This window comes from Hemitrygon akajei, chromosome 17, assembly GCF_048418815.1.
Source record: "Hemitrygon akajei chromosome 17, sHemAka1.3, whole genome shotgun sequence".
Lineage (NCBI taxonomy): Eukaryota > Metazoa > Chordata > Chondrichthyes > Myliobatiformes > Dasyatidae > Hemitrygon > Hemitrygon akajei.
The window spans coordinates 91,475,890-91,503,818 of record NC_133140.1 but is presented as its reverse complement, the minus strand read 5'-3'; the positions used below and the strand labels follow the sequence as shown (position 1 = coordinate 91,503,818).

At 43.8% G+C, this 27,929-nt stretch overlaps 1 protein-coding gene across 1 annotated transcript in view; it reads left to right on the top strand.

The window, feature by feature from the left end:
• The window catches only part of tat (tyrosine aminotransferase), a 149,474-nt gene that overhangs the window by 63,018 nt on the left and 58,527 nt on the right, over positions 1 to 27,929 (top strand). Inside the window, exons 7-8 of the mRNA XM_073070550.1 lie at positions 10,430 to 10,482; positions 20,126 to 20,278. Of these exons, the coding sequence (XP_072926651.1) occupies positions 10,430 to 10,482; positions 20,126 to 20,278 (206 nt within the window). The remainder of the gene's footprint in view (positions 1 to 10,429; positions 10,483 to 20,125; positions 20,279 to 27,929) is intronic.

Genomic DNA, 27,929 nt, shown 5'->3' with positions numbered 1-27,929 from the left:
TCTTTTTGGGAAATTTTAACCAGGCCAGTCTGAAAAACCCACTAAGCAATTACTATCAACAGATCACTTGCAATACCAGAGGAACTAACACACTGGACCATTGCTACACCTCCATGAAGAATGCATACCATGCTATTCCACGCCCTCACTTTGGGAAGTCTGATCACCTGGCTGTACTTCTACTCCCTGAGTATAGGCAGAGACTGAAGACTGCAGCACCAACAGTGAGAACCAAGAAGGTATGGACAAGGGAAGCACAGGAGCACCTATGGGACAGCTTTGAATTGATGGACTGGACCGTATTCAGGATTCATCTTCAAACCTGGATGAGTATGCTGTAGTTGTTACCGACCATTAAAACCTGTGTGGATGAGAGTGTGCCTACAAAGTCTTACTGTATATTCCCAAACCAAAAGCCATGGATGAACCAGGAGGTATGTTATCTACTGAAGGCTAGATCTGTGGCATTCAAGTCTGATGACCCAGGCCCATACCAGAAAACCGGGTATGATTTGTGGAGGGCTATTTCAAGGGCACAGAGACAACTTCGAATGAAGTTGGAGACGACACTGGATGCACTCTGGCAGTGTCTGCAAGACATTACTTCCTATGAAGTGAAACCCAAAAGCATGAATGGCAGTGATGCTTCACTACCAGTTGAACTCAAAGCCTTCTATGCCCTCTTGAAAGGGAGAACACAACTACAGCTGTGAAGATCCCTGCTGCACCTGATGACTGTGTGATTTCTGTCTCACAGGCCAATGTTAGGCTTTCTTAAAGAGAGTGAACCTTTGCAAGGCAGAAGGTCCCAATGGAATACCTGGCAAGGCTCTGAAAACCCGTGCCAACCAAATAGCGGGAGTATTTAAAAACATTTTCAACCTCTCACTGCTATGAGCAGAAGTTCCCACTTGCTTCAAAAAAGCAACAATTATACCAGAGCCTAAGAATAATAATATGAGCTGCCTTAATGAGCTGGTAGCACACACATCGACAGAGATGAAATGCTTTGAGAGATTGGTCATGACTAGACTGAACTCCTGCCTCAGCAAAGTCCTGGACCCATTGCAATTTGCCCATCACCACAATAGGTCAATGGCAGACACAATCTCAATGGCTCTCCACACGGCTTTAGACCACCTGGACAACACAAACATCTATGTCAGGATGCTGTTCTTTGACCATAGCTCAGCATTTAATACTATAATTCCCACAATCCTGATTGAGAAGTTATAGAACCTGGGCTTCTGTATCTCCCTCTGTAATTGGATCCTCGACTTCCTAACCAGAAGACCACAATCTGTGCGGATTGGTGATAACATATCCTCCTCACTGATGATCAACACTGGTGCACCTCAGGGGTTCGTGCTTAACCCACTGCTCTACTCTCTATATACATAGGACTGTGTGGCTAGGCATAGCTCAAATACCATCTATAAATTTTCTGACGATACAACCATTGTTGGTAGGATCTTAGGTGGTGACAGGAGGATGTACAGGAGTGAGATATGCCAACTAGTGGAATGGTGCCGCAGCAACAACCTGGCACTCAACGTCAGTAAGACGAAAGAGCTGATTGTGGACTTCTGGAAGGGTAAGACGAAGGAACACATACCAATCCTCAGAGGGATCAGAAGTGGAGAGAGTGAGCAGTTTCAAGTTCCTGGGTGTCAAAATCTCTGAGGATCTAACCTGGACCCAACATATAGTTATAAAGAAAGCAAGACAGCAGCTGTACTTCATTAGGAGTTTGAAGAGATTTAGCATGTCAACAAATACACTCAAGAACTTCTATAGATGTACCGTGAAGAGCATTCTGACAGGCCGCATCATTGTCTGGTATGTGGGGGGTGGGGACTACTGCACAAGACTAAAAGAAGCTGCAGAGGGTTGTAAATCTAGTCAGTTCCATCTTGGGTACTAGCCCACAAAGTACCCAGGACATCTTCAAGGAGCAGTGTCTCAGAAAGACAGCATCTATTGTTAAGGACCTCCAGCACCCAGGGCATGCCCTTTTCTCACTGTTACCATTAGGGAGGAGGAACAGAAACCTGAAGGCACACACTGAGCAATTCAGGAACAGCTTCTTCCCCTCTGCTATCCGATTCTAAATGGACATTGAACCCTTGGACACTACCTCTCTTTTTTTTAATATACGGTATTTCTGTTTTTGCACATTTTAAAAAATCTGTTCAATATATATACTGTTATTGATTTACTTATTTATGATTATTATTTATTTTATTTATTATTTTTTTCTCTTCTATATTATGTATTGCTTTGAACTGCTGCTGCTAAGTTAACAAATTTTGCGTCACATGCAGTGTACCTCGATTTTCAGAAGGCCTTTGATAAGGTCCCACATAGGAGATTGGTGGGTAAAATCAGAGCTCATGGCATTGGGAGGAAGATATTGACATGGATAGAAAACTGGTTGGCAGATAGAAAGCAAAGGGTAGCGGTGAATGGGTATTTCTCGGAATGGCAGGTGGTTACTAGTGGGGTGCCACAGGGCTCGGTATTGGGACCACAGCTGTTTACGATTTACATCAACGATTTAGATGAAGGCATTGAGAATAACATCAGCAAGTTTGCTGATGATACTAAGCTGGGTGGCAGTGTGACATGTGATGAGGATGTTAGGAGAATTCAGGGTGACTTGGATAGGCTGGGTGAGTGGGCAGATACTTGGCAGATGACGTTTAATGTGAATAAGTGTGAGGTTATCCACTTTGAGAGTAAGAACAGGAAGGCAGATTATTATCTGAACGGTGTAGAGTTAGGTAAGGGAGAAATACAAAGAGATCTAGGAGTCCTTGTTCATCAGTCACTGAAGGTGAATGAGCAAGTGCAGCAGGCAGTGAAGAAGGCTAATGGAATGTTGGCCTTTATTACAAAGGGAATTGAGTACAAGAGCAAGGAAATCCTTTTGCATTTGTACAGGGCCCTGGTGAGACTACACCTGGAGTATTGTGTACAGTTTTGGTCTCCAGGGTTAAGGAAGGACATCCTGGCTGTAGAGGAAGTGCAGCGTAGATTCATAAGGTTAATTCCTGGGATGTCCGGACTGTATTACGCAGAGAGGTTACAGAGACTGGGCTTGTACACGCTGGAATTAAGGAGATTGAGAGGGGATCTGATTGCAACATATAAGATTATTAAGGGAGTGGACAAGATAGAGGCAGGAAATATGTTCCAGTTGCTGGGAGAGTCCAGTACCAGAGGACATGGTTTAAGAATAAGGGGTAGGTCATTTAGGACAGAGTTAAGGAAAAACTTCTTCTCCCAGAGAGTTGTGGGGGTGTGGAATGCACTGCCTCAGAAGGCAGTGGAGGCCAATTCTCTGGATGCTTTCAAGAAGGAGCTAGATAGGTATCTTATGGATAGGGGAATCAAGGGATATGGGGACAAGGCAGGAACCGGGTATTGATAGTAGATGATCAGCCATGATCTCAGAATGGTGGTGCAGGCTCGAAGGGCCGAATGGTCTACTTCTGCACCTATTGTCTATGCTGGTGATAATAAACCTGATTCTGATTCTATTCTGATCTTCCAGAGGACCAATTTTGTTCCTTACAATCCTTTTGCTCTTAACATATCTGTAGATTCCCATAGGATTCTCCTTCACCTTGTCTGCTAGGGCAACTTCCTGCCTTCTTTTAGCCCTTCTAATTACTTTCTTAAGTTTCTTTTACTTTCTCTTGCACTTTGTATACTCCATAAGTACCTCATTTGTTCCTACCTGCCTATACCTGCTATGTAACTCCTTTTTTTAAAACCAGGGCCTCAAATTCTCTTGAAAACCAAGGTTCCCTACACTTTTTATCTTTACCTTTTATCTTGACTGGAACATACAAGCTTTGTATTCTCAAAATGTCACTTTTGAAGGCCTCCCACTTACCAAGTAAACCTATGCCAGAAAACAGCCTGTCCCAATCCACACTTGCCAGATCATTTCTGATGCAATCAAAATTGACGTTTCTTCAATTTAGAATCTCAACCCGCAGACCAGACCTATATTTTCCCATATTTACTTTGAAACTAATGTCATTGTGATCATTAGATGCTAAGTATTCCCTTAGACAAACTTTTGTCACCTCTCCTGTCTCATTCCCTAATAGAAGTTCGAGTATCACACAGTCTGTCATTGGGACTTCAGTGGTTCAATGTTTCCACTTAATATCAGAAACTGTATACAGTATATAACCTGAAATTTTTACTCTTCGCAGACGTCCATGAAACAGAAGAAAAACCCCAAAGAATGAATTACAGGAAAACATTAGAACCCCAAAGCCCCCTCCCATTCCCCCAGCTGCCTCAGCAAAAGCATCAGCTCCCACCATTCACCATGCAAGCATTAGCAAAGCCACCAAAGAGATATTGATCTAGAGCTCATCCAAAAAAAACAGTCTGTCCAATTTCTCTGTCCCCTTCTCTCTCTCTTTTCCCATTCTCTCTCCCTCCCCCTCCCCTCTTCCTCTCCCCTTCCCCCCCTCTCTCCACCCTCCCCACCCCTCTCTCTCCACCCAGCCCCCCCTCTCTCTCTCTCTTTCTCCCCCTCTCTCTCCCTCTCTACCCCCCCCCTCTCTCCCCCCCCCCCCTCTCTCTCTCTCTCTCTCTCTCTCTTTGAATTGGGTGATTCTCAGGCTGCAGGGTCATACACCAAAGGTGCATGTCTTCCAGGATACTCAAGTCAAGTCAAGTCACTTTCATTGTCATTTCGACCATAACTGCTGGTACAGTACATAGTAAAAATAAGACAACGTTTTTTCGGGACCATAGTGTTACATGACACAGTACAAAAACTAGACTGAACTATGTAAAAAACAACACAGAGAGAAAAAAAACTACACCAGACTACAGACCTACCCAGGACTGCATAAAGTGCACAAAACAGTGCAGGCATACCAATAAATAATAAACAAGACAATAGGGCAGTAAGGTGTCAGTCCAGGCTCTGGGTATTGAGGAGTCTGATAGCTTGGGGGAAGAAACTGTTACATAGTCTGGTCGTGAGAGCCCAAATGCTTCAGTGCCTTTTCCCAGACGGCAGGAGGAAGAAGAGTTTGAATGAGGGGTGTGTGGGGTCCTTCATAATGCTGTTTGCTTTGCGGATGCAGCGTGTAGTGTAAATGTCCGTAATGGCGGGAAGAGAGACTCTGATGGTCTTCTCAGCTGACCTCACTATCTGCTGCAGGGTCTTGCAATCCGAGATGGTGCAATTTTCAAACCAGGCAGTGATGCAGCTGCTCAGGATGCTCTCAATACAACCCCTGTAGAATGTGATGAGGATGGGGGGTGGGAGATGGACTTCCCTCAGCCTTCGCAGAAAGTAGAGATGCTGCTGGGCTTTCTTTGCTATGGAACCAATGTTGAGGGACCAGGTGAGATTCTCTGCCAGGTGAACACCAAGAAATTTGGTGCTCTTGACGATCTCTACCGAGGAGCCGTTGATGTTCAGTGGGGAGTGGTCGCTCCATGCCCTCCTGAAGTCAACAACCATTGCTTTTGTTTTGTTCACATTGAGAGACAGGTTGTTGGCTCTGCACCAGTCTGTTAGCCGCTACACCTCCTCTCTGTAAGCTGACTCGTCATTGTTGCTGATGAGACCCATCATGGTCGTGTCATCGGTGAACTTGATGATGTGGTGTGAGCTGTGTGTTGCAGCACAGTCATGGGTCAGCAGAGTGAACAGCAGTGAACTGAGCACACAGCCCTTGGGGGCCCCGTGCTCATTGTGATGGTGTTGGAGATGCTGCTCCCGATCCGGACTGACTAAGGTCTCCCAGTCAGGAAGTCTAGGATCCAGTTGCAGAGGGAGGTGTTCAGGCCCAGTAGGCTGGAGATATTGAAAACGCTGAGCCACTGAGCAAGTTCTGAGAGGGGGAACTGCTGTGAAGAACTGCAGTTTGAGAGCAGCTGTAGATCATAAACTTCAACAGGACCCCAGCCACCTTGAAAAGGAAAGAAGAGACATTAAGAAGAATTTAAACTGTTTCACAGTTGAACTTCTACATACTGATTAAGGAACATTTCCTGAACATATTTAGATAGATAGATAGATACTTTATTCATCCCCATGGGAAAATTCAACATTTTTTTCCATTGTCCCATACACTTGTTTTAGCAAAACTAATTACATACAATACTTAACTCAGTAAAATATGAAATGCATCTAAATCACTCTCTCAAAAAGTATTAATAATAGCTTTTAAAAAGTTCTTAAGTAGTTTACTTAGATACATTAAATACAATCAACCCCGGCACTTTAACATATCTTACTCCTGGCGGTTGAATTGTAAAGCCTAATGGCATTGGGCAGTATTGACCTCTTCATCCTGTCTGAGGAGCATTGCATGGATAGCAACCTGTCGCTGAAACTGCTTCTCTGTCTCTGGATGGTGCTATGTAGAGGATGTTCAGGGTTTTCCATAATTGACCGTAGCCTACTCAGCGCCCTTCGCTCAGCTACCGATGTTATACTCTCCAGTACTTTGCCCACAACAGAGCCCGCCTTCCTTACCAGCTTATTAAGACGTGAAGCATCCCTCTTCTTAATGCTGCCTCCCCAACATGCCACCACAAAGAAGAGGGCGCTCTCCACAACTGACCTATAGAACATCTTCAGCATCTCACTACAGACATTGAATGACGCCAACCTTCTAAGGAAGTACAGTCGACTCTGTGCCTTCCTGCACAAGGCATCTGTGTTGGCAAATTTGACAAATCTATCCCATCTAGTCCTTTTATAGTACAGCACTCCCAGTCAATATGTGGAAAATTAAAATCACCTACCCTATGTTTTCTGCAACAGTCTGCGATCTCTTTACAAATTTGTTCCTCTAAATCCCTTGGACTGTTGGGTAGTCTGTAATGTAGTTCCATTGATGTGGTCATAATTTTATGGCCCCTCCTCCCCTTCTGACCCCATCCTGTATTTATTTATCTCTCTCTCTCTTTTCTCTCTCTGCCCTCTCAAAATCACTCCTTGCCTGCTCTCCATCTTCCTCTGGTGGTCCCCTCCCCCTTTCTTTCTCCCTAGGCCTCCCATCCCATGATCCTGTCCCTTCTCTAGCCTTGTATCCCTTTTGCCAATCAGCTTTCCAGCTCTTAGCTTCATCCTTCTCCCTGCTGTCTTTTCCTATCATTTCAGATCTCCCCCTCCCCCTCCCACTTTCAAATCTCTTACTATCTCTTCTTTCAGTTAGTCCTGACGAAGGTCTCGGCCTGAAACGTCGACTGTACTTCTTCCTATAGATGCTGCCTGGCCTGCTGTGTTCCACCAGCATTTTATGTGTGTTGCCTGGTGTGGTGAACTACATATACCTGTCTGGACTGCTCCGCGCCAGCTCTTCAATCTGTTCGGATATCCCTGCTATATCCACAGTGATAGAGGGTCCTCCTTTATGAGTGACGAGCTGCGCCGGTACCTGCTAGCTAGGGGCATTGCTACTAGTCGAACCACGAGTTACAATCCCCGGGGGAATGGACAGGTGGAGAGGGAGAATGCCAGAGTGTGGAAGGCCACACTTTTAGCCCTTAAGTCAAAAGGGTTGCCGGTCTCCCGATGGCAGGAGGTCCTCCCTGAGGCACTCCACTCTATCCGCTCCCTATTATGTACGTCCACCAATGCCACCCCTCATGAACGCCTATTCTCTTTTCCCAGGAAGTCTGTCACTGGGACCACCCTACCAGTTTGGCTGACGTCCCCGGGGCCAGTGCTGCTACGAAAACATGTGAGGAGTAATAAATACTCCCCGCTGGTCGAGAGGGTTCACCTTTTGAATGCTAACCCCCAGTATGCCTACGTGGTCTTGCCTGATGGGCGGGAGGACACGGTCTCTGTCCGTGACCTGGCGCCCGCCAGAGCAGCAGACCACTACCCCGTACACTCCAAGGTAACTATGAACCCTGTACCTGAGGTGACACCGCGCACACCATGCCACACCCAGACTCCTCACGACACTCATGTACCAGGCATCTCGTACGCATCTATTCCGGGTGCCTCACACACACGTGAGGGATCCCTGACACCTCCAGTTAGGCCAGAACCAGCACAACCTCCGTCTCCGGTGCAATCACCACCTCCGGCACCTGTGCAATCGCAGCCGGAGCTACGTCGATCGCAGCGAAAGATTCGACCACCTGATAGACTTAACCTGTAAATATACTTGTAAGAAACTTCGCCACCTGGGGACTCTTTTTAAAACAAAGGGGGGGTGAATGTGGTGAACTACATATACCTGTCTGGACTGCTCCTGTGGCTCCTCCCACAGACCCCTGTATAAAGGCGATTGAGGCCTGATGCCCGGCCTCATTCTCCAGGATGTAGTGTTGTTCATTCTTCCAGTCAATAAAAGCCGATATCTCGCTTCTTACGTCTCAGAGTGAGTTATTGATGGTGCATCACCTGGTCATATCTTTCTTATTTTTCAGTTCCACCCATAATGCCTCACTAGTTGAGTTCTTCAGTCCGTCCTGACCGAGCACTGCCATGATATTTTCCCTGACTAGTAATGTCACTCATTCTCCTTTAATTCCCTCTGCTCTGTTGTGTCTAAAACAAGGGAACCCCAGAATATTGAGCTGCTAATCCTGTACTCCAAGTCTCACTAATGTCTACAATATCATAATTCCACATGTTTATCCATGACTTGAGTTCATCTGACTTTGCACCAATACTTCCTGGATTGAAATATATGCAGTTCAGGACACTAGATTCTCTATGCTCAACCTTTTGATTCTTGACTTTGTCTGAGGTCTTACCAACATATGTTTCCACTAATTATTCTAGCACTCTGGTTCCTATCTCCCTTCTACTCTAGTTTAAACCCCACCGTGCAGCACGAGCAAACCTTCCCACTAGGACATTAGTCCCTTTCCAGTCCAGGCCCAAGCTGTCTCTGCTGTACAGGTCCTCCCTTCCCTGGAAGACAGCCCAATGAGACAAAAATCTCATGCCCTCTCTGCAACTCCAACTCCTTCGCCACATCTTAAAGTGTATAGCCTTACTATTTTTTGGCCTTACTAACACGTGGTACTGGTAGCAATCCTGAGATCACAGCCCTTGAGGTCCTGCCTTTAACTTAGCACCTAACTCCCTGAACTCCCTTTGCAGAAGCTCGTCACTCTTCCTACCTATGTGATTGGTACCTACATGGACCACAACCTCTGGCTGGTCACCCTCCCACTTAAGAATCCTCAGGACTCAATCTGAGATGTCCTGGACCCTGGCACCCAGGATGCAACATACCTTCCAGGAATCTCATTCTCGGCCACAGAACCTCCTTTCTGTTCCCCTAGCTAACAAATCAAATGTTAGTCTTTGTGAAAGGCTGTCTATGGTCAGAGGTACATGGAGGAATCTAAGCTTTTGATAAATTTCTCTCTATCTCCCTTGATAGTCTGATTGAAGATGGCTGCTCACTTAGCAACAACAAAAACTGAAATAATCCTTAGGGATTTCATGACTACATACCTGGAGAGTATTAGAAAGAAAAGAAGGCTTGTGGGCTCAAAGTTGAAAGTTCAAAGTAAATCTATTATCAAAGTACTGTGGCGACCCACTTTCTGCGCAGGTGAACCGGCTCACAAATAGCCAGCGCGCAGGGGGAGACTTTGGTAATACACCTCTGACGTCATTTCTGCCCGGAGAGGGCGGGCGCTAGGGATTTAAATGCCAACGCCGCGAAATTTGAATAAACTAGTCTCGAAACGACTTACCGACTGCGTGTTGTTATTTCAGCGCTGTGTGCAGCACATTGCTACAGTACATATATGTCAACATTTACAACCCTGAGATTCATGTTCTTGCAGGCATTCACAGTACATACAAGAAATGCAGTAGAATCAATGATAGACTGCAGCCAACAAAATGGACAAACAACCAATGTGCACAAAACAACAAACTGCAAGCACAAAAAGAAAAGAAAAAGATGTAATGATATTAATAAATAAATAAGCAACAAATATTGAGAACATGGGATGAAGATGAAAGTGAGTCCATAGGATGGGGGTACCATTCAGTGTTGTGGTGAGTGAAGTTATCCGCTTTGGTTGAAGAGCTTGATGGCTGCAGGGTGATAGCTGTTCCTGAACCTGGTGGTGTGAGTCCTGAGGCTCCTGTACCTTCTTCCTGATGGCAGTAGTGAGAAGAGAGCAAGAACTAGATGGCACCAGTTGAAGACTGGAGATGAGCTTGGGGTCTAGAGAATAGAAATGGAAAGTGAATTGGAAGACTGGAATCCTCATAGATTGGGCATGGGAATTTGGGAGCCATGGGGAGAGGAAGTGAAATTTGGGATTGTGAACCAGTCGTGAATTGTAATACAACAGTTGACCAATTAACTTATCAGGAAAGACTTTCTCTGTTCTCTCAAGTACATTTCCTAAATCTGCAATGTCTGACGCTTGTTTGTTCCTATTTCAGTTGCTGCAAGAAATTACCTTCCAATCATAGCAGATGAAATATATGGCGATATGGTGAGGAAAATGTGATCCAAGATTGTATTGTGTACCTACAACAGATGTAAGACAGCCTCCAGCTGAAAATCTGTCCTGGCTGTGATTGGATAAAGAGTGCTGTTAATGGAATGCTTTCTTAAAAAAAACCACTGATATATGTCATGAAATTTGATGTTTTGCAGCAGAAGTACAGGAGAAAACATAAAAATTACTATGTTACAAAATAAATGAATAGTGCAAAAGACAAATAATAAAGTAGTGTTCATAGACTGTTCAGAAATTTGATGGCGGAGGGTAAGAAGCTATCCTTAAAATATTGTGTTAGTCTTCTGGCTCCTGTATCTCAAAGTAATGCAAAGAGGGCATATCCCAGATGGTGAGGGGCTTTAGTGATAGATATTGCCTTCTTGAGGCCCTCCCTCTTGTGGATGGGAGTTTAATTAAAAGGGGATATGAGGCCTCCGTCAGTCAAGGTCAACCGTGGATGTTGCATCCTAGCTGCCTAGATACATGAACCAGGGCACAATGATATGGAGAGCAAATTATTGCCCATGTAGCAAGCTCCCTCTTTCTATGCATCTGATGATCTCAAAGGAACGGCAGAGACCAATATTGATTGGTGGCAGCAGCTGATGCCAGTCTGCATTGAACTCAACATAGGACTGCCATAAGACCACAAGATATAGGAGCAGAAGTAGGCCATTCAGCCCATTGAGTCAGCTCTGTCATTCAATCATGGGCTGATCCAATTCTTTCAGTTATCCCCACTCCCCTGCTTTCACCCCATACCCTTTGATGCCCTGGCTAATCAAGAATCTATCTATCTCTGCCTTAAATACACCCAATGACTTGGCCTCCACAGCTGCTCGTGGCAACAAATTCCACAGATTTATCACCTCCTGACTAAAGTAATTTCTCCGCATCTCAGTTCTAAAAAGATGTCCTTCAATCCTGAAGTCATGCCCTCTTGTCCTAGAATCCCCTACCATGGAAAATAACTTTGCCAGATCTAATCTGTTCAGGCCTTTTAACATTCGGAATGTTTCTATGGGACTACCCCCTCATTCTTCTGAACTCCAGGGAACACAGCCCATGCACTGCCAGATGTTCCTCATACGGTAGCCCTTTCATTCCTGGAATCATTCTTGTGAATCTTCTCTGAAGCCTCTCCAAAGTCAGTATATCCTTTCTAAACTAAGGAACCCAAAACTGCACACAATATTCCAAGTGTGGTCTCATAGAGTCTCAACATCACATCCCTGCTCTTATATTCAAAACATCTAGAAATGAATGCCAACATTGCATTTGCCATGTTGCATTCACAACCGACTCAACCTAGAGGTTAACCTTTAGGGTAACTTGCACAAGGACTCCCAAGTCCCTTTACGTCTCTGCACTTGAATTCTCTCCCCATCTAAATAATAGTCTGTTAATTTCTTCCACTAAAGTGCATGACTATACAGTTTCCAACATTGTATTTCATTTGCCACATCTTTGCCCATTCCCCTAAACTATCTAAGTCTTTCTGCAGGATCTCTGTATCCTCAACCCTACCCACTTATCCATGTATCTTTGTATCATTGGCAAATTTAGCCACAAATCCATTAATACCATAGTCCAAATCATTGACATATATTGTAAAAAGCAGTGGTCCCAACAACGACCCCTGTGGAACTCCACTGGTAACTTGTAGCCAGCCAAAATAGGATCCCTTTAATCCCACTTTCTGTTTTCTGCCCACCAGCCAATGCTCCACCCATGCTAGTAACTTCCCTGTAATTCCGTGGGCCCTTATCTTGCTAAGCAGCCTCATGTGTGGCACCTTGACAAATGCCTTCTGAAAATCCAAGTACACCATTTCTACTGCATCTCCTTTGTCTACCCTGCTTGTAATTTCCTCAAAAAATTGCAGTAGGTTAGTCAGGCAGGATTTTCCTTTCAGGAAACCATGCTGGCTTTGGACTATTTTTTCACATGTCTCCAGGTACTCCATAATCTCATCCTTAACAATTGTTTCTAACAACTTCCCAACCATTGACGTCAGACTAACAGGTCTATAGTTTCCTTTTGGCTGCCTCCCACCCTTCTTAAATAGCAGAGTAACATTTGCAATTTCCAGTCATCTGGTACAATGCCAGAATCTATCTATTCTTGAAAGATCATTGTTAATGCCTATGCAGTCTCAGCAGCTACTTCCTCCAGAATCAGAGGGTGCATTCCATCAGGTCCAGGAAATTTATTCACCCTCAGACCATTAAGCTTCCTGAGCACCTTCTCAGTCGTAATTTTCACTGCACAAACTTCACTTCCCTGACACTCTTGAATGTCCAGTATACTGCAGACATCTTCCACTGTGAAGACTGGTGCAAAATACACATTCAGTTCCTCTGCCATCTCTGCATCATTCATTACAATGTCTCCAGCATCATTTTCTATTGGTCCTATATCTACCCTTGACTCTCTTTTACCTTTTATATACTTAAAAAAGCTTTTAGTATCTTCTTTGATATTAGTCACCAGCTTCCTCTTATAATTCATCTTTTCCTTCCAAATGACATTCTTAGTTTCCTTCTGCAAGTTTTTAAAAGCTCCCCAATCCTCTATCTTCCCACTAGCTCTAGCTTCCTTGTGTGCCCTCTCTTTTGCTTTTACTTTGGCTCTGACTTCACTTGTCAGCCACGGTAGTGTCCTTCTTCCCTTTGAAAATTATTTCTTATTTGGAATATATTTGTCTGGTACTTCCCTCATTTTTCACAGAAACTCCAGCCATTGCTGTCTTTCCTGCGAATGTCTCTTTCCAGTCAACTTCGACCAGTTCCCCTCTCATGTCATTATAATTTCCTTTATTCCACTGAAATACCAACACATTGGATTTTATTTTTTCCCTTTCAACTTTCAATGTGAACTCGATCATATTGTGATTACTGTTTCCTAAGGGTTCCTTAACCTTAAGCTTTCTTATCACCTCCGGGTCATTGCACAACACTCAAATCAAGCATAGCCGATCTCCTAGTGGGCTCAACAACAAGCTGTTCTAAAAAGCCATCCCTTAGATATTCTACAAATTCTCTCGCTTGAGATCCAGTACTGACCTGGTTTTCTCAATCCACTGTCATGTTAAAATCCATAACGATTATCACAACATTGCCTTTCTGACACACCTTTTCTACCGCCTGCTGTACTTTGTAATCCACATCCTGGCTGCTGTTTGGAGGCCTGTATAAACTGCCATTAGAGTCCTTTTACCCTTGCCATTTCTTAACTCAACCCATAGACTCTACACCTTCCAATCTTATGTCATCTCTTTCCAATGATTTATTATTAATTTCTTATACACAGAGCCACATTACCCCCTCTGCCTACTAACCTATCTTTCCAATATACCGTATGTCCTTGGACATTTGCAGCCAAGTTTCAGAGATGGCTGTAAAGTTATATTTGCCAATCTGTAGCTGAATTTCAAGATCATCCATTTTATTCCTTATGTTGCGTGCATTCAAATTCAACACTCTCAGTCCAGTATTTGTTGCTTTCTGTTTTAACTGCACCATGCCTCTATTGCCCTGTAACTCATGCCACTGCCTTTGATTAAGCCTCAGCTCCTGCCTGTTCTTTCTATAACCTCTGCTGCATGCTATCTTTGATTTATTTCTGTTTTCCCCTTCCTCAGTCCTATCACTCTGGTTCCCATCCCCTTGCCAAATTAGTTTAAACCTTCCCTAACAGCTCTATTAAATGTGCCCACTAGGATGTTGGATCTCTTTGGGTTCAGGTGTAACACATCCTTTTTGTCCAGGTCATACCTTCCCCAGAAGAAAGCCTAATGATCCAGGAATCTGAATCCCTGCCCCCTACACCAGTCTCTCAGCCACACATTAATATGCCTGATCATGCTGTTCTTGCACTTGCTAACACATGGCACAGGCAGCAATCCTGAGATTATTACCCTAGGGGTCCTGGCTTTCAGTTTTCTACCTAACTCCCTGAATTTTCTCTTCAGGACCTCCTCCCTTTTTCTACCTATAGCATTGGTACCAATGTGTACCAAGACTTCTGGCTGTTCACTCTCTCCCTTCAGAATACTCTGCACCTGATCTGAGACATCCCATACCCTGGCACTTGGGAGGCAACACTCCATGCAGGTATCTCTATCTAGCTGACAGAACCTCCTGTCTGTTCTCCTCACCATGGAATCCTCTGTGACTACCGCATTCCTCATCTTCCTCTTTCTCTTCTGCACCATGGAACCAGGCTCAGTGCCAGAGACCCCATCGCCATGTTCATCCTCTGTCAGGTCATCCCCTTCAACCACATCCAAAACGAGATAACAATTACTGAGGAATGGCTACGGGGGTGCTCTCTATTATTTGAGCTCTTTCTCTCACTTCCCTGACCGTCACCCACTTATCTAACTTCTGCAGCCTCGGAGTGACTAACTCCCTGTAGCTCCTCTCTGTCTCCCAATAAGCTGCAGGTCATCAAGCCACAGCTCCAGATCCCTAACATGGTCTTTCAGGAGCTGCATCTTGGTGCACCTGGTGCAGATGTGGCCATCTGGGAGACTGGAAGACTTTCAGGATTCCCACATCCGTGCACCTGTCTTAGGGACTCCAGCTGCAGAGTTTTTCCTCTGGGTTTACTCCTGAAGCCTTCCCCATGAGTGAGTATAGCCGCAAGGCAGCAGTGGTTTGAGATCTCCTAGATGAGCTGCCAACCATAGTTGATGAGCCCCATCTGCCTGAAGTGACTGGTTTTAAGGCACCAGTAACCCGCCTTTTCCCCTTCTCCTGTCAGTAGAAATGATTCTCCTAGGCTTTGTAGCTAAGCCACGTGAAGGCTAAGATCTATCCTGAAAGGGAATATGTTTCTTTACTAAAGACACCAAATATATACAATATCCAGATATGGTCTCTGCAATGTTCTAGTTAACACACCCCTAACTTTTTATGCAATTCTGTTAATATTAGTAATAATTATTAATATATCATTCCTGCTATACCTGTACACTAACCTTGACCACATAAGCCATCTTCCTATCCTGAAGTAACCTTCAAATTCTCTTCTTCCTGAAAATAGAACATGGAAAATCTACAGCACATTACAGGCCCTTTGGTCCACAATGTTGTGCCGACCATGTACCCTACTCTAGAAGCTGCTTAGAATTTCCCTACCGCATAGCCCTCTATTTTTCTAAGCTCCATGTACCTATCTAAGAGTCTCTTAAAAGACCCTATTGTATTCACCTCTGTCACCTTCGCTGGCAATGTATTCCACGGATCCACCACTCTCTGTGGAAAAACTTAACCCTGACATCCCCCTGGTACCTACTTCCAAGCACCTTAAAACTATGCCCCCTCGTTTTAGCCATTTCAGTCCTGGGAAAAAGCCTCTGGCTATCCACACGATCAATGCCTCTCATCATCTTATACACCTCTATCAAGTCACCTGTCCTCCTCCGTCGTTCCAAGGAGAAAAGAGACAGCATACAAGGAAGACAGACCTAGTGGGAAGATAGAGGATTGGGGAGCTTTTAAAAACTTGCAGAAGGAAACTAAGAATGTCATTTGGAAGGAAAAGATGAATTATGAGAGGAAGCTGGCGACTAATATCAAAGAAGACACTAAAAGCTTTTTTAAGTATATAAAAGGTCAAAGAGAATCAAGGGTAGATATAGGACCAATAGAAATTAGCGCTGGAGATATTGTAATGAGAGATGCAGAGATGGCAGAGGAATTGTATGTATATTTTACATCAGCCTTCACAGTGGAAGACCTCGGCATTATACTGGATATTCAAGAATGTCAGGGAAGTGAAGTTGTGCAGTGAAAATTATGACTGAGAAGGTGCTCAGGAAGCTTAATGGTCTGAGGGTGGCTAAATCTCCTGGACCTGATGGAATGCACCCTTGGGTTCCAAAGGAAGTAGCCGGAGATTTCGAAGGCATTAATGATGATCTTTCAAGAATCGATAGATTCTGGCATTGTACCAGTTGATTGGAAAATTAGAAATGTTACTCCACTATTTAAGAAAGGTGGCAGGCAGCCAAAAGGAAACAATAGACCTGTTAGCTTAACATCAGGGTTAGGGAAGTTGTTGGAATCGATTGCTGAGGATGAGATTATGGAGTACCTGGAAGCACATGATAAGATAGGCCAAAGCCAGCATGGTTTCCTGAAAGGAAAATCCTGCCTGACTAACCTACTGTAATTCTTTGAGGAAATTACAAGCAGGGTAGACAAAGGAGATGCAGTAGACGTGGTGTACTTGGATTTTCAGAAGGCATTTGACAAGGTGCCGCACATGAGGCTGCTTAGCAAGATAAGAGCTCATTGAATTACAGGGAAGTTACTAGCATGGGTGGAGCATTTGCTGCTTGGCAGAATACAGAAAGCAGGAAAAAGGGGATCCTATTCTGGCTGGCTGCTGGTTACCAGTGGAGTTCCACAGGGGTTGGTGTTGGGAGTGCTGCAGTTTACAATTTATGTCAATGATTTGGACTACGATATTAATGGATTTATGGCTAGATTTGCTGATGATACAAAGATAGGTGGAGGAGTAGGTAGTGTTGAGGAAACAGAGTGCCTGCAGAGAGACTTAGGTAATTTAGTGGAATGGACAAAGGAGTGGCAAATGAACTACGATGTTGGGAAGTGTATGGTCATGCACTTTGGTGGAGGAAATAAATGAGCAGACTATTATTTAGATGGGGAGAGGATTCAGCATGCTGAGTTGCATTGTGAGTCCTTGTGCAAGATACCCTAAAGGTTAACCTCCAGGTTGAGTCAGTTGTGAAGAAGGCAAATGCAATGTTGATATTCACTTCTAGAGGTATAGAAATTAAGAGGAGGGATGTGATGTTGAGGCTCTATAAGGCACTCGTGAGACCACACTTGGAGTATTGTGTGCAGTTTTGGGTTCCTTATTTTAGAAAGGATATACTGACATTGGAGAGGGTTCAGAGAAAATTCATGAGAATGATTCCAGGAATGAAAGGGTTACCATATGCGGAACATCTGGCAGCTCTTGGACTGTATTCCCTGGAGTTCAGGAGAATTGGGGGGGGGGGGCATCTCATAGAAACATTCTGAATGTTGAAAGGCCTAAACAGATCAGATATGGCAAAGTTATTTCCTATGGTAGGGGATTCTAAGGCAAGAGGGTACGAGTTCAGGATTGAAGGACGTCCTTTTAAGACTGAGATGTGGAGAAATTACTTTAGTGAGAGGGTGGCAAATCTGTGGAATATGTTGCCATGAGCGGCTGTGTAGGCTAAGTAATTGGGTGCATTTAAGGCAGAGATAGATAGGTTCTTGATCAGCCAGGGCATCAGAGGGTATGGGGAGAAGGCAGAAGAGTGGGGATGACTGTAAGAATTGGATCAGCCCATAATTGAATGGCAGAGCAGAATGGCCTACTTCTGCTCCTATATCTTATAGTCTATCTTCTAAAAGGCCGTTCACTCAACCTATTCTTATGAGATATGCTCTCCAATCCAAGCAACATCCCTGTAAATCTCTTCAGCATTCTCTCTATAGCATCCACATCCTCCTTGTAATGAGGTGAACAAAACTGAACACAGTACCCCAACTAAAGTCTAACTAAAGTCTTTTATAGCTGTATAACCGTTCAACCATTTTCTCCTCTCACTCCAGCTCAATGATTGTGACCTGGAAACATTCATGGATGGAGTCATCTGCTGCAGATATTTTATACATTTCCACACTCTGCCAGTGAGATGTCTCTCTTGCCTTATTAGAAACATAGAAGCATAGAAACCTACAGCACAATACAGGCCCTTCAGCCCACAAAGTTATGCTGAACATGTCCCTACTTGAGAAATTACTAGGGTTACCCATAGCCCTCTATTTTTCTAAGCTACATGTACCTATCCAAAGTCTCTTAAAAGACCCTATCGTATCTGCCTCCACCACCATTGCCAGCAGCCCATTCAACACACTCACCACTCTCTGCATAAAAAGACATCTCCTCTGTACCTACTCCCAAGCACCCTAATCCAGTGCCCTCTTGTGGCAGCCATTTCAGCCCTGGGAAAAGGCCTCTGACTATCCACACAATCAATGACTCTCATCATCTTATACACCTCTATCAGGTCAACTATCATCCTCCGTCGCTCCAAGAAGAAAAGGCTGAGTTCACTCAACCTGTCTTCATAAGGCATACACCCCAATCCATGCAACAGCCTTGTAAATCTCCTCTACACCCTTCCTATGGTTTCCACATCCTTCCTGTAGTGAGATGACCAGAACTGAGCACAGTTCTCTAAGTAAGAGGTTAATTAATCATTTGCCGTGATAGAAAGCACTCAAAACAGTTGAAAACTTTAAAATTTTGCTTTGTCCTCTAGGTATTAAATCTGATCATGTCAAATAATGATACAATTTTTTTGAATATTAGGGGTTTCAGGGGCTATGGGCAACAGAAATGAGAGTGAAGTTGAGGCTAAGATCAGATCAGACTCTTAAATGTGAACACATTGAAAGATAGAGCAGGTTTTGAGAGGTTACATGGCCTACATTGGCTTTATTTCTGATGTTCTTATAGGAGACAAATTGCAGAACCTCCTTCCACCTCTGCCTTGAATTTATCAGTGATCAAGCTCTCATATTCTTTAAGAAGTCTTTCATTTTAGAGCACTCTCTTTCAGACCCAAAGGTATAGATAGACAATATCCTTGCAAGAGTTAGACAATTGATAAGTTGTTTGGATTTGTTCAACTTGAAGCCTTAATTGTTTCTCTTTCCACAGATGCTGCTTGACCTACTAGTTTTTCCAACATTTTCTGTTTTTATTTCTGATATTTACACCATTGTGTCAATCACACATTATGCTTCAATTGCCACAGATCACTGCTTGGTAGTGGTTGTTATATTGTCAGCATCTTGGTGTATTCCGGGTTTACTATTCATACATGGATCAGATTGGGTTTACGAAATCATAGAAAGGTACAATATTGATACAGATCCTTTCACCTCACTTGTCCATGCCAACTCTATGCCTATCTGCATGAATTCCATTTGCTTGCATTAGACCTGTATCCCTCTCAACCTTTCCTCACCACATTCCAGTCCAAATGCCTTTTTAAACACTGTAATTATATCAGTCTCTGCTTACTCTGACAGCTTATTCCAAATAATCACCACCCTTTGAGTTGAAGGAAAAACACTTGCCCCACAGATTCCATTTAAATCTCTTCACTCGATTTTAAACCTTATCCCCTCATTACAGACTCTCCTGCCCTGGGAAAATGACTCTGACTATCTATCTTATTTAATACCTTCATAATTGTATAAATCTCTATAAGGTCACCCCTCATCCTCTTATGTTCTAGTGAGACTAAGCCTAGACTTCCAACCTCTCCTAGTAACTACAGCTCTCCATTCCAGGTAACATCCTGGTGAATCTCTTCTGCAGTCTCTCTATTGCTACTACATCCTTTCTGTAGAATGGAGACCAGAACTGTGCACAATATTCCATGTGCAGTTTAACAAATGTTTTGTACAGCTGCAACATCCCAACTCTAATCCACAATTTTACATTGACTCCTTATGATCCCTGCACTGCCATTGAATAACTTTATGCAGTAAATGTGAGTGATCTCTAAATGAAATAATTCTTAAAATATGAATTTGTTATTGTGCAGGTTTTTCCTGAATACAAATTTATTACCCTTGGATCTCTGAGCAGAAGTGTCCCCATTCTATCCTGTGGGGGCCTGGCCAAACGGTGGCTTGTACCTGGCTGGCGAATGGGTTGGATTCTCATACATGACCGGAATGAGATCTTGAGCAGAGAGGTGAGACTCAAACCCATTGGAAAACTGACCGAAGTGGTGGAGTTTGCATGTTTTTGTTACCCTTGGGCACAAAATTAGGTGGACTTGTGAATTACAAGGAGGATGCACAGGCTGCAAAGAGATTTGGCCAAGTTCAAGGAGTGATTCAGTTACTGAATGGCAGGGCAGGTTAAAAGGGCCAAATGGTATACTCTTGCTTCAATATTTCTCTGTTTCAATTGAGTAGAGTCAGGAGTGTTCACCAAGTTTGGCAATTAGCTTGCAACATTTTTTCACCAGTCAAGTTGATATCCTCAATGCGCAGCTGTTGATATTTCGATCTAGGGTGCTCAGGTTTATATAGCCCCTCAACCCCATTCACCTGCCTCAGTCCTGAATGACTACCCCATCACTTGATCTTTGAATTTTATTGGCTTGTGTTTCTTTGGCTGTTTGGGGTTCGTAGATGGCATCAATTTCTATATGTTTGTTTATGGAGTTATCAGAAGAGAAGCACACTTCTAAAAATTCTTGTGCCTGCTTCGTGTTTGTCTATGCCAGAACCTCCATGGTGTCCCAGTTAAAGTGGTGTACTTCTTAATCTTTATGTACTGAAATCAGTGACAGTTGGTCATGTCTACGTACCAGCTGTTTGTGTTCCTGTAAACATGTTGAGAGTTTATGTCCTGTCTGGCTGATATAGTCTTGTTGCAGTCTCCACAGGTGATCCTGCACACCACAGACAGCACATTAGAGACATTTGTCGACCGGAAGGATACACGCACACAGACCTGGTATTGAACTACCATAGCAACCACCCAACCTCCCACAAGAAAAACTGCATTTGCACTTTATTTAAGAGCGCACAACTGAACTTTAGGCTAGGGAAGAGAAGCACTCATTCAAAGTGCTCCAGAACAATGGTTACCCATGGAATTCCCTGAATTTCAATCGGGATAGGCTTACTAATGAGAGAAAGTTGTGCAGACACTACTCAACATGCAACCTTGCCCTACAAGAATATATCAGAAATGACAGCTCTACTGCTCGAGCCTCACAGCATCAAAATTGTTCACAATCCAGTGGCGTCTTTAAGAAAATGTGAGTCTTACTTCAGTGGTTGGTAAGTTGATGGAGAAGATCCTGAGAGGCAGGATTTATCAACATTTGAGAGGCATAATATGATTAGGAATAGTCAGCATGGGTTTGTCAAAGGCAGGTTGTGCCTTACCCTTACGAGCCTGATTGAATTTTTTGAGGATGTGACTAAACACATTAATGAAGATAGAGCAGTAGATGTAGTGTATATGGATTTCAGCAAAGCATTTGATAAGGTACCTTATTCAAGGCTTATTGAGAAAGTAAGGAGGCATGGGATCCAAGGGATATTGCTTTGTGGATCCAGTACTGGTTTGCCCACAGAAGGCAGAGTGGTTGTAGACGGGTCATATTCTGCATGGAGGTTGGTGACCTGGATAAGGAAGTGGAGGGATGGGTTAGTAAATATGCTGATGACACAAAGGTTGGGGGTGTTGTGGATAATGTGGAGGGCTATCAGAAGTTACAGCAGGACAAGAGGACATGATTTGAGAGTTAGGGGACAAACGTTTAGGGGTAACACGAGGGGGAACTTCTTTACTTAGAGAGTCAAAACACAAAAATACCATTGCAGATGCTGTGGATCAAAGAATACGAACACAACGCTGGAAGAACTCAGCAGGTCAGGCAGCATCCGTGAGAAAAGAGTAGCCAACGTTTTGGGCTGAGACCCTTCATCAGGAATGGGGGGAAGAGAGGACCAAAGCCCAGTAATAGAGATAGGGGAGGGGGTAGGGCCTAGAGGCGCCAGGTGGAAAACCAATCAGAGGAAAGATAAAGGGGGAGGGGGAGGGGATAAGCATGAGAGAACTGTAGAGATAAAGAAGCAGAAAGTTGAAAGGGGAGAGAGGCAGAGAGGGATCTGGGATAGGGGAAGGGGGAGGGGGGAAGGAATTACCGGAAATTGGAGAATTCAATGTTCATACCACCAGGCTGGAGGCTACCCAGACGGTAGATGAGGTGTTGCTCCTCCGACCTGAGTTTGGCCTCATCATGGCAGTAGAGGAGGCCATGTATGGACATATCCAAATGGAAATGAGAGGCAGAGTTGAAGTGGGTGGCAACCAGGAGGTCCTGTCTATTGTGACAGATGGAGCGTAAGTGCTCAACGAAGCAGTCCCCCAATCTGCATCGGATCTCGCCGATGTACAGGAGGCTGCACCGGGAGCACTGGATGCAATAGACGACTCCAGCAGACTCACAGGTGAAGTGTTGCCTCACCTGGAAGGTGGCGGAAGTTGCGGAGGATAATATATTGGATCCGGAAGCTGGAGGGGTGGTAGGTGAACATATTATCCAACATATTATCCTCCGCAACTTCTGCCACCTTCAACAGGACCCCACCACCGAGCACATCTTTCCCTTCCTGCCCCTCTAAGCTTTTCGCAGGGATCGTTCCCTCCGTGACTACCTGGTCTACACATCCCTCCCCACAGAACTCCTGGTAATTCCCTCCCCCTCCCCCTTGCCCTATCCCAGGTCCCTCTCTGCCTCTCTCCCCTTTCAACTTCCTGCTTCTTTATCTCTACAGTTCTCTCATGCTTATCCCCTCCCCCTCCCCCCTTTATCTTTCCTCTGATTGGTTTTCCACCTGGCGCCTCTAGGCCCTACCCCCTCCCCTATCTCTATTACTGGGCTTTGGTCCTCTCTTCCCCCCATTCCTGATTAAGGGTCTCAGCCCGAAACGTTGGCTACTCTTTTCTCACGGATGCTGCCTGACCTGCTGAGTTCTTCCAGCATTGTGTTCGTATTCTTTACTTTGAGAGTGGTAGCTGTGTGGAATGAGATTCCAGTAGATGTGGTAGAGGCAGGTTCGATATTGTCATTAAAAAAAAAATTGGATAGGTATATGGACAGGAAAGGAATGGAGGGTTATGGGCCGAGTGCAGGTCGGTGGGACTAGGTGAGAGTAAGCGTTCGGCACGGACTAGAAGGGCCAAGATGGCCTGTTTCCATGCTGTGATTGTTGAATGGTTATATGGTTTTATATAACAACACACACAAAATGCTGGTGGAACACAGCAGGCCAGGCAGCATCTATAGGGAGAAGCGCCGTCGATGTTTCGGGCCGAGACCCTTTGTCAGGACTAACCGAAAGGAAAGATAGTAAGAGATTTCCTTTCGGTTAGTCCTGATGAAGGGTCTCGGCCCGAAATGTCAACGGCGCTTCTCCCTATAGATGCTGCCTGGCCTGCTGTGTTCCACCAGCATTTTGTGTGTGTTGTTGTTTGAATTTCCAGCATCTGCAGATTTCCTCGTATATGGTTTTACATAATAGGTTGAGTGAACTCGGCCTTTTCTCCTTGGAGCGACGGAGGATGAGAGGTGACCTGATAGAGGTGTACAAAATAATGAGAGGCATTGATTGTGTGGATAGTTAGAGACTTTTTCCTAGGGCTGAAATGGCTAGCATGAGAGGGCATAGTTTTAAGGTGCTTGGAAGTAGGTACAAAGGAGATGTCAGGGGTAAGCTTTTTTATGCAGAGTGGTGAGTGTGTGGAATAGGTTGCTGGCAACGGCAGTGGAGGTGGAAATGATAGGGTCTTTTAAGAGACTCCTGGATGGATACATGGAGCTCACGGCTATGGGTAAGCTTAGGTGGTTCTAAGGTAAAGCTTTGTGGGCCGAAGGGCCTGTATTGTGTTGTAGGTTTTCTATGTTTCTGTGTTTCTTTATTGCTCTGATTAGACACTCTCAGAGCAAGAATCAGTTCAAAGTCCATGCCCTTTACATAACAAATTGCTACTTGTTTGAGAATGGTCTCAGGTTTAGCAGATCATTACCTGAAGCTTCCTGTGTCTACATTCAGTTGCTCTGATTAGATTATCCAAGAGAAGGAATCAGTTTAGAGTCCACAAAAAGTGAGAAACAATGTCAACTGGTGTGTCTGCTTCCCCTGTCCTTGATCAGACTGAAGTTTCTTCTGACCAACATCTCCCTCCTCTTGATCCAAAGATCTTAGGATCATTATCCTCCTCTCATTCAACTGACTGCCCATAGGACTGCCATGGAACCCCAGTAGGTATGCAACACTTACATGTTTTAAAGAATGTTAACATTTACTAACTAAATTCACCCACTTTATACTGACAGTTGTCTCTGCTGTTTCATGAGAGTGTTATCCTAATTTTCCATTATTTCAGCCTTCCATCTTCTCAGTTGATATACATTGAGCAATACAATTATCAGGGTACATTAAATTAGTATTACTGCAGCATGTGATACTAGTTTTACCCATGGATATATTTGAACATTTGTCCCCCAATTGCAAAACTTACTCGAAAAGCCTGGGTCACTCAATATTTCATTTGCCTTACCAGCGCGTATTTTAATAACTTTAGTGTTATTTAGTCCATTGATGGATGATCTCCTTTGCCTCCTCCACAACACGTGTCCAGTCTGCAGTCAAGTGAGGAATTGATGGCAATTCAGTAACAACGTAGTCCCGCAGATACTCATCTGTATCAATGTGTTGGATCTTTAAGTTCTCCATTACTGTGTATAATACAAATTTGAGTCCTCTATTTCTCCTTTGTTAGACCATATTACCCATATCCGTTGAGAAGATATTTTTTTTTCCACTGAGTGTTTTCCAAGCAATGATATCACAGTTGACACGTTTGTTCACTGTACTGGCTCTGGAACAACCCCAGTCACGGTTGATGCCATTGCAACAAAATACATTATTCTATAATTCAACATTATTCTATGTTGAATTAAACCTGTAACACACAAGGGCAATATCTGCTCTTATTTCCAGTTTAAATCTTAAATTATTTTCAGTCCATGTTTTGTTTTTGTTTTGCTAGCCCACCCAATCAAAACTCTCAATTGTCTTTGGACTCAAGGCATCTATTTTTCCTCACCCAATTTCATTTCAGGATAGGAGGGACAAACGTTGGCTTATCTTCTTTTTCTTTTGATTTTTTGATGATGCTTCCCTGATTCTCAGGATGAGAGGACTGAAAATCACCCCCTCGATAGGGTCTGTTCCCATCTTCTTGGAACAATTGATCCATCCTCAAGTCTTCCAAATCAGGGCTATCATGTACATCAATTGTTATGTGCTGATGGTGACAACAGTCCTGTTTCTCCCCCACTAATTTCAGCTGGTTAATATGGTACCATTCATTTTTATATGGAGAAATCAGCACTTTGTACACTGAAGGGCTTGCTTTGTCTATAATTTCATAGGGCCCTGCAAATCTTGGATTTAAAAATGAGGTGGGTTGGTGTATTCTAATCATCACTCTTTGTCTTGAGCTTAATTCTATGGGACTGACTTTGAGTCAAAGTAGGCTTTACTCTGTTGCTTTTTCTTTCCCACTTGGTGGGCTGCCACATAATTGGCCTCTTTCACCGTCTCTACCAATTGTTGTACCCACTTTTCTGACACAATTCCATTGATTTCAGATTTTGACAAGTCTAATCCTAACAACTTCTCCAATCTTCTCATGTCATGGGTTTATATGGGGTGCAACCAGTTGAAGATGCCACAGTATTCCTTATTATCATCAAGGCATAAGGCAAAACTACTTGCCATGTTGTTCCATGTTGTCGCACCACTTTTGCAATCATTTCTTTAGTGTTCGATTCATTCTTTCCATAATTCCACTAGACTGAGGTCTATAGAGTATATGAAATCTCTGCTTGATCCCTAAAAGTACCATGACATCTTGCATTATCTGGGCTGTGAAATGTGTGCCTTGATCTGATTTGATACTCTGGGGTAGTCCCCAGCGTGTGAATATCCTTTCCAATAGAATTTTTGCAGTGGCCTTTGCTGTGTTTATCTTAGCTGGGAAAGCTTCCACCCACTTTGTAAATTTGTACCCTCCAGGGGTGGGTGGTAAGGGACCAACTTAATCTATCTGCAAATTAGTCCAAGGCCCTTCCACTGGTTAGGTATGTCAGAGGGCTCCTTTCTTTATATTTCTATCAGGATTGTACTATGCACAAATCAAACAATTTTTGATATAATGCTCCACATTATCCTTCATCTTAGGCCACCATCCCACATCCTTGATCTTTTCCAGGGTACTTTCGCACCCCTGGTGTCCCCATAGATCATGGTAGCAATGGATAATCTGGTTTCTTCCTCCCTCTAGAACCACAAGCTTTCCAACATGAAGGACAACTCCATCTTTGACAAACACTCTCTTGTGCTCTTTGTATTTTTCAGAAACTGCACCTTCTAACAATGTTTTAAATTCATTATCTTTCTTCTACTCCTCTGTTAAATCCATAACCTTAATCTGTTGTTCTTTCTGCCTCCCAATCTCCCCAAACTGCACTGCCATTCCTGCCCAAATAAAACACATTGCTTCGCCAATTCATCAGCCTGTCTATTTCTCTCAGGAGATAATTTAGAGTGAGCTTTCACCTTTACGACTCCATATTCCTTTCCCTTTGCCTCTGCAAATATATATTGCAATAAAGCTGCAGATGGGAGGGGCTCCCCATCAGATGAAACAAACCCCCTGGCTTCCCACAGAGGCTGATGTTGTGTAAGGCAGTTACAAACATTCATACTATCAGAGTGTATGACTGACCCTGGCAGAAAACGTTCTGGGTGGCTAACCACATATGCCATAGCTGCCAATTCTGCTGACTGTGCACTCCTGGTTTTAGGTAACTTTAAAGCTATACTATATCTTTGCTGGCCATGTTCATCCTCTACATATATGCCACACCCAGTTCTCCTCTCACCATCCTGTACTGATGAGGAGCCATCCACAAAAATTTTAGAGGTTTTCTTTTTCCTTTGTGTCTCTGTTCTCAGTCATTACTTTATCTGATCTGCTTCCACCCCCTCCTTTTTGTTTTGATACAAGTGAGCCCTTGGGATCATTTGCTATCATAACTTGACACTCATGTTCACTTTCTTGGTACACCAGGTTATTGGCTAACATAGAGGTAGTGATTACTCGCTTTACACTAATATTTCTTTCTTCCATCTACCAGTAATTGTATGGGGGTGTGTTCTGTCAGTATTGTAAGTGGATTAAGTCCCACTATGTAGGCAAAATGTTGTACTGCCCAGAAACCTGCTAACAAGTGTTTTTCACATACACTATACCCCTGCTCTACTGGTGAGAGCATGCATGAAGTATATGCTACTGGGCTTAACTTCCCATGCATCTCCTGTAACAGCACTACTGAGAGGGTAGTATCAGTTGTGGCCACCTCTCATTCGCATTTGGAGTTTTTTAAGTAGGCGCAGTGGCCAATGCTTGCTTCAGAGCTGTGATAGCCTGGGTATGTTCTGATTTCCATTCCCACGCCACATTCTTCTTCAGTAATTCCATTAAGGGAGCTGCTTCGGTGGAAAATCCATCAATGTGATCCCTACAATATCCTACCTGCCCTAGAAAGGACCACAGCCCTTTCAGGTCTCGGGGAATAGGCAGTTTAATAACCAATTCTACTCTTCGCTTATCAATTTCTCTTTTTCCCAATGTCAAGATCATTCTCAAATAACTAACTTCTTGTTTCATTACCTGTGGTTTTTTTTTTGGGTTTACCTTTAGTCCCAATGCAAATAATAATTGCAACAGTTCTGTCAATAGCTGAT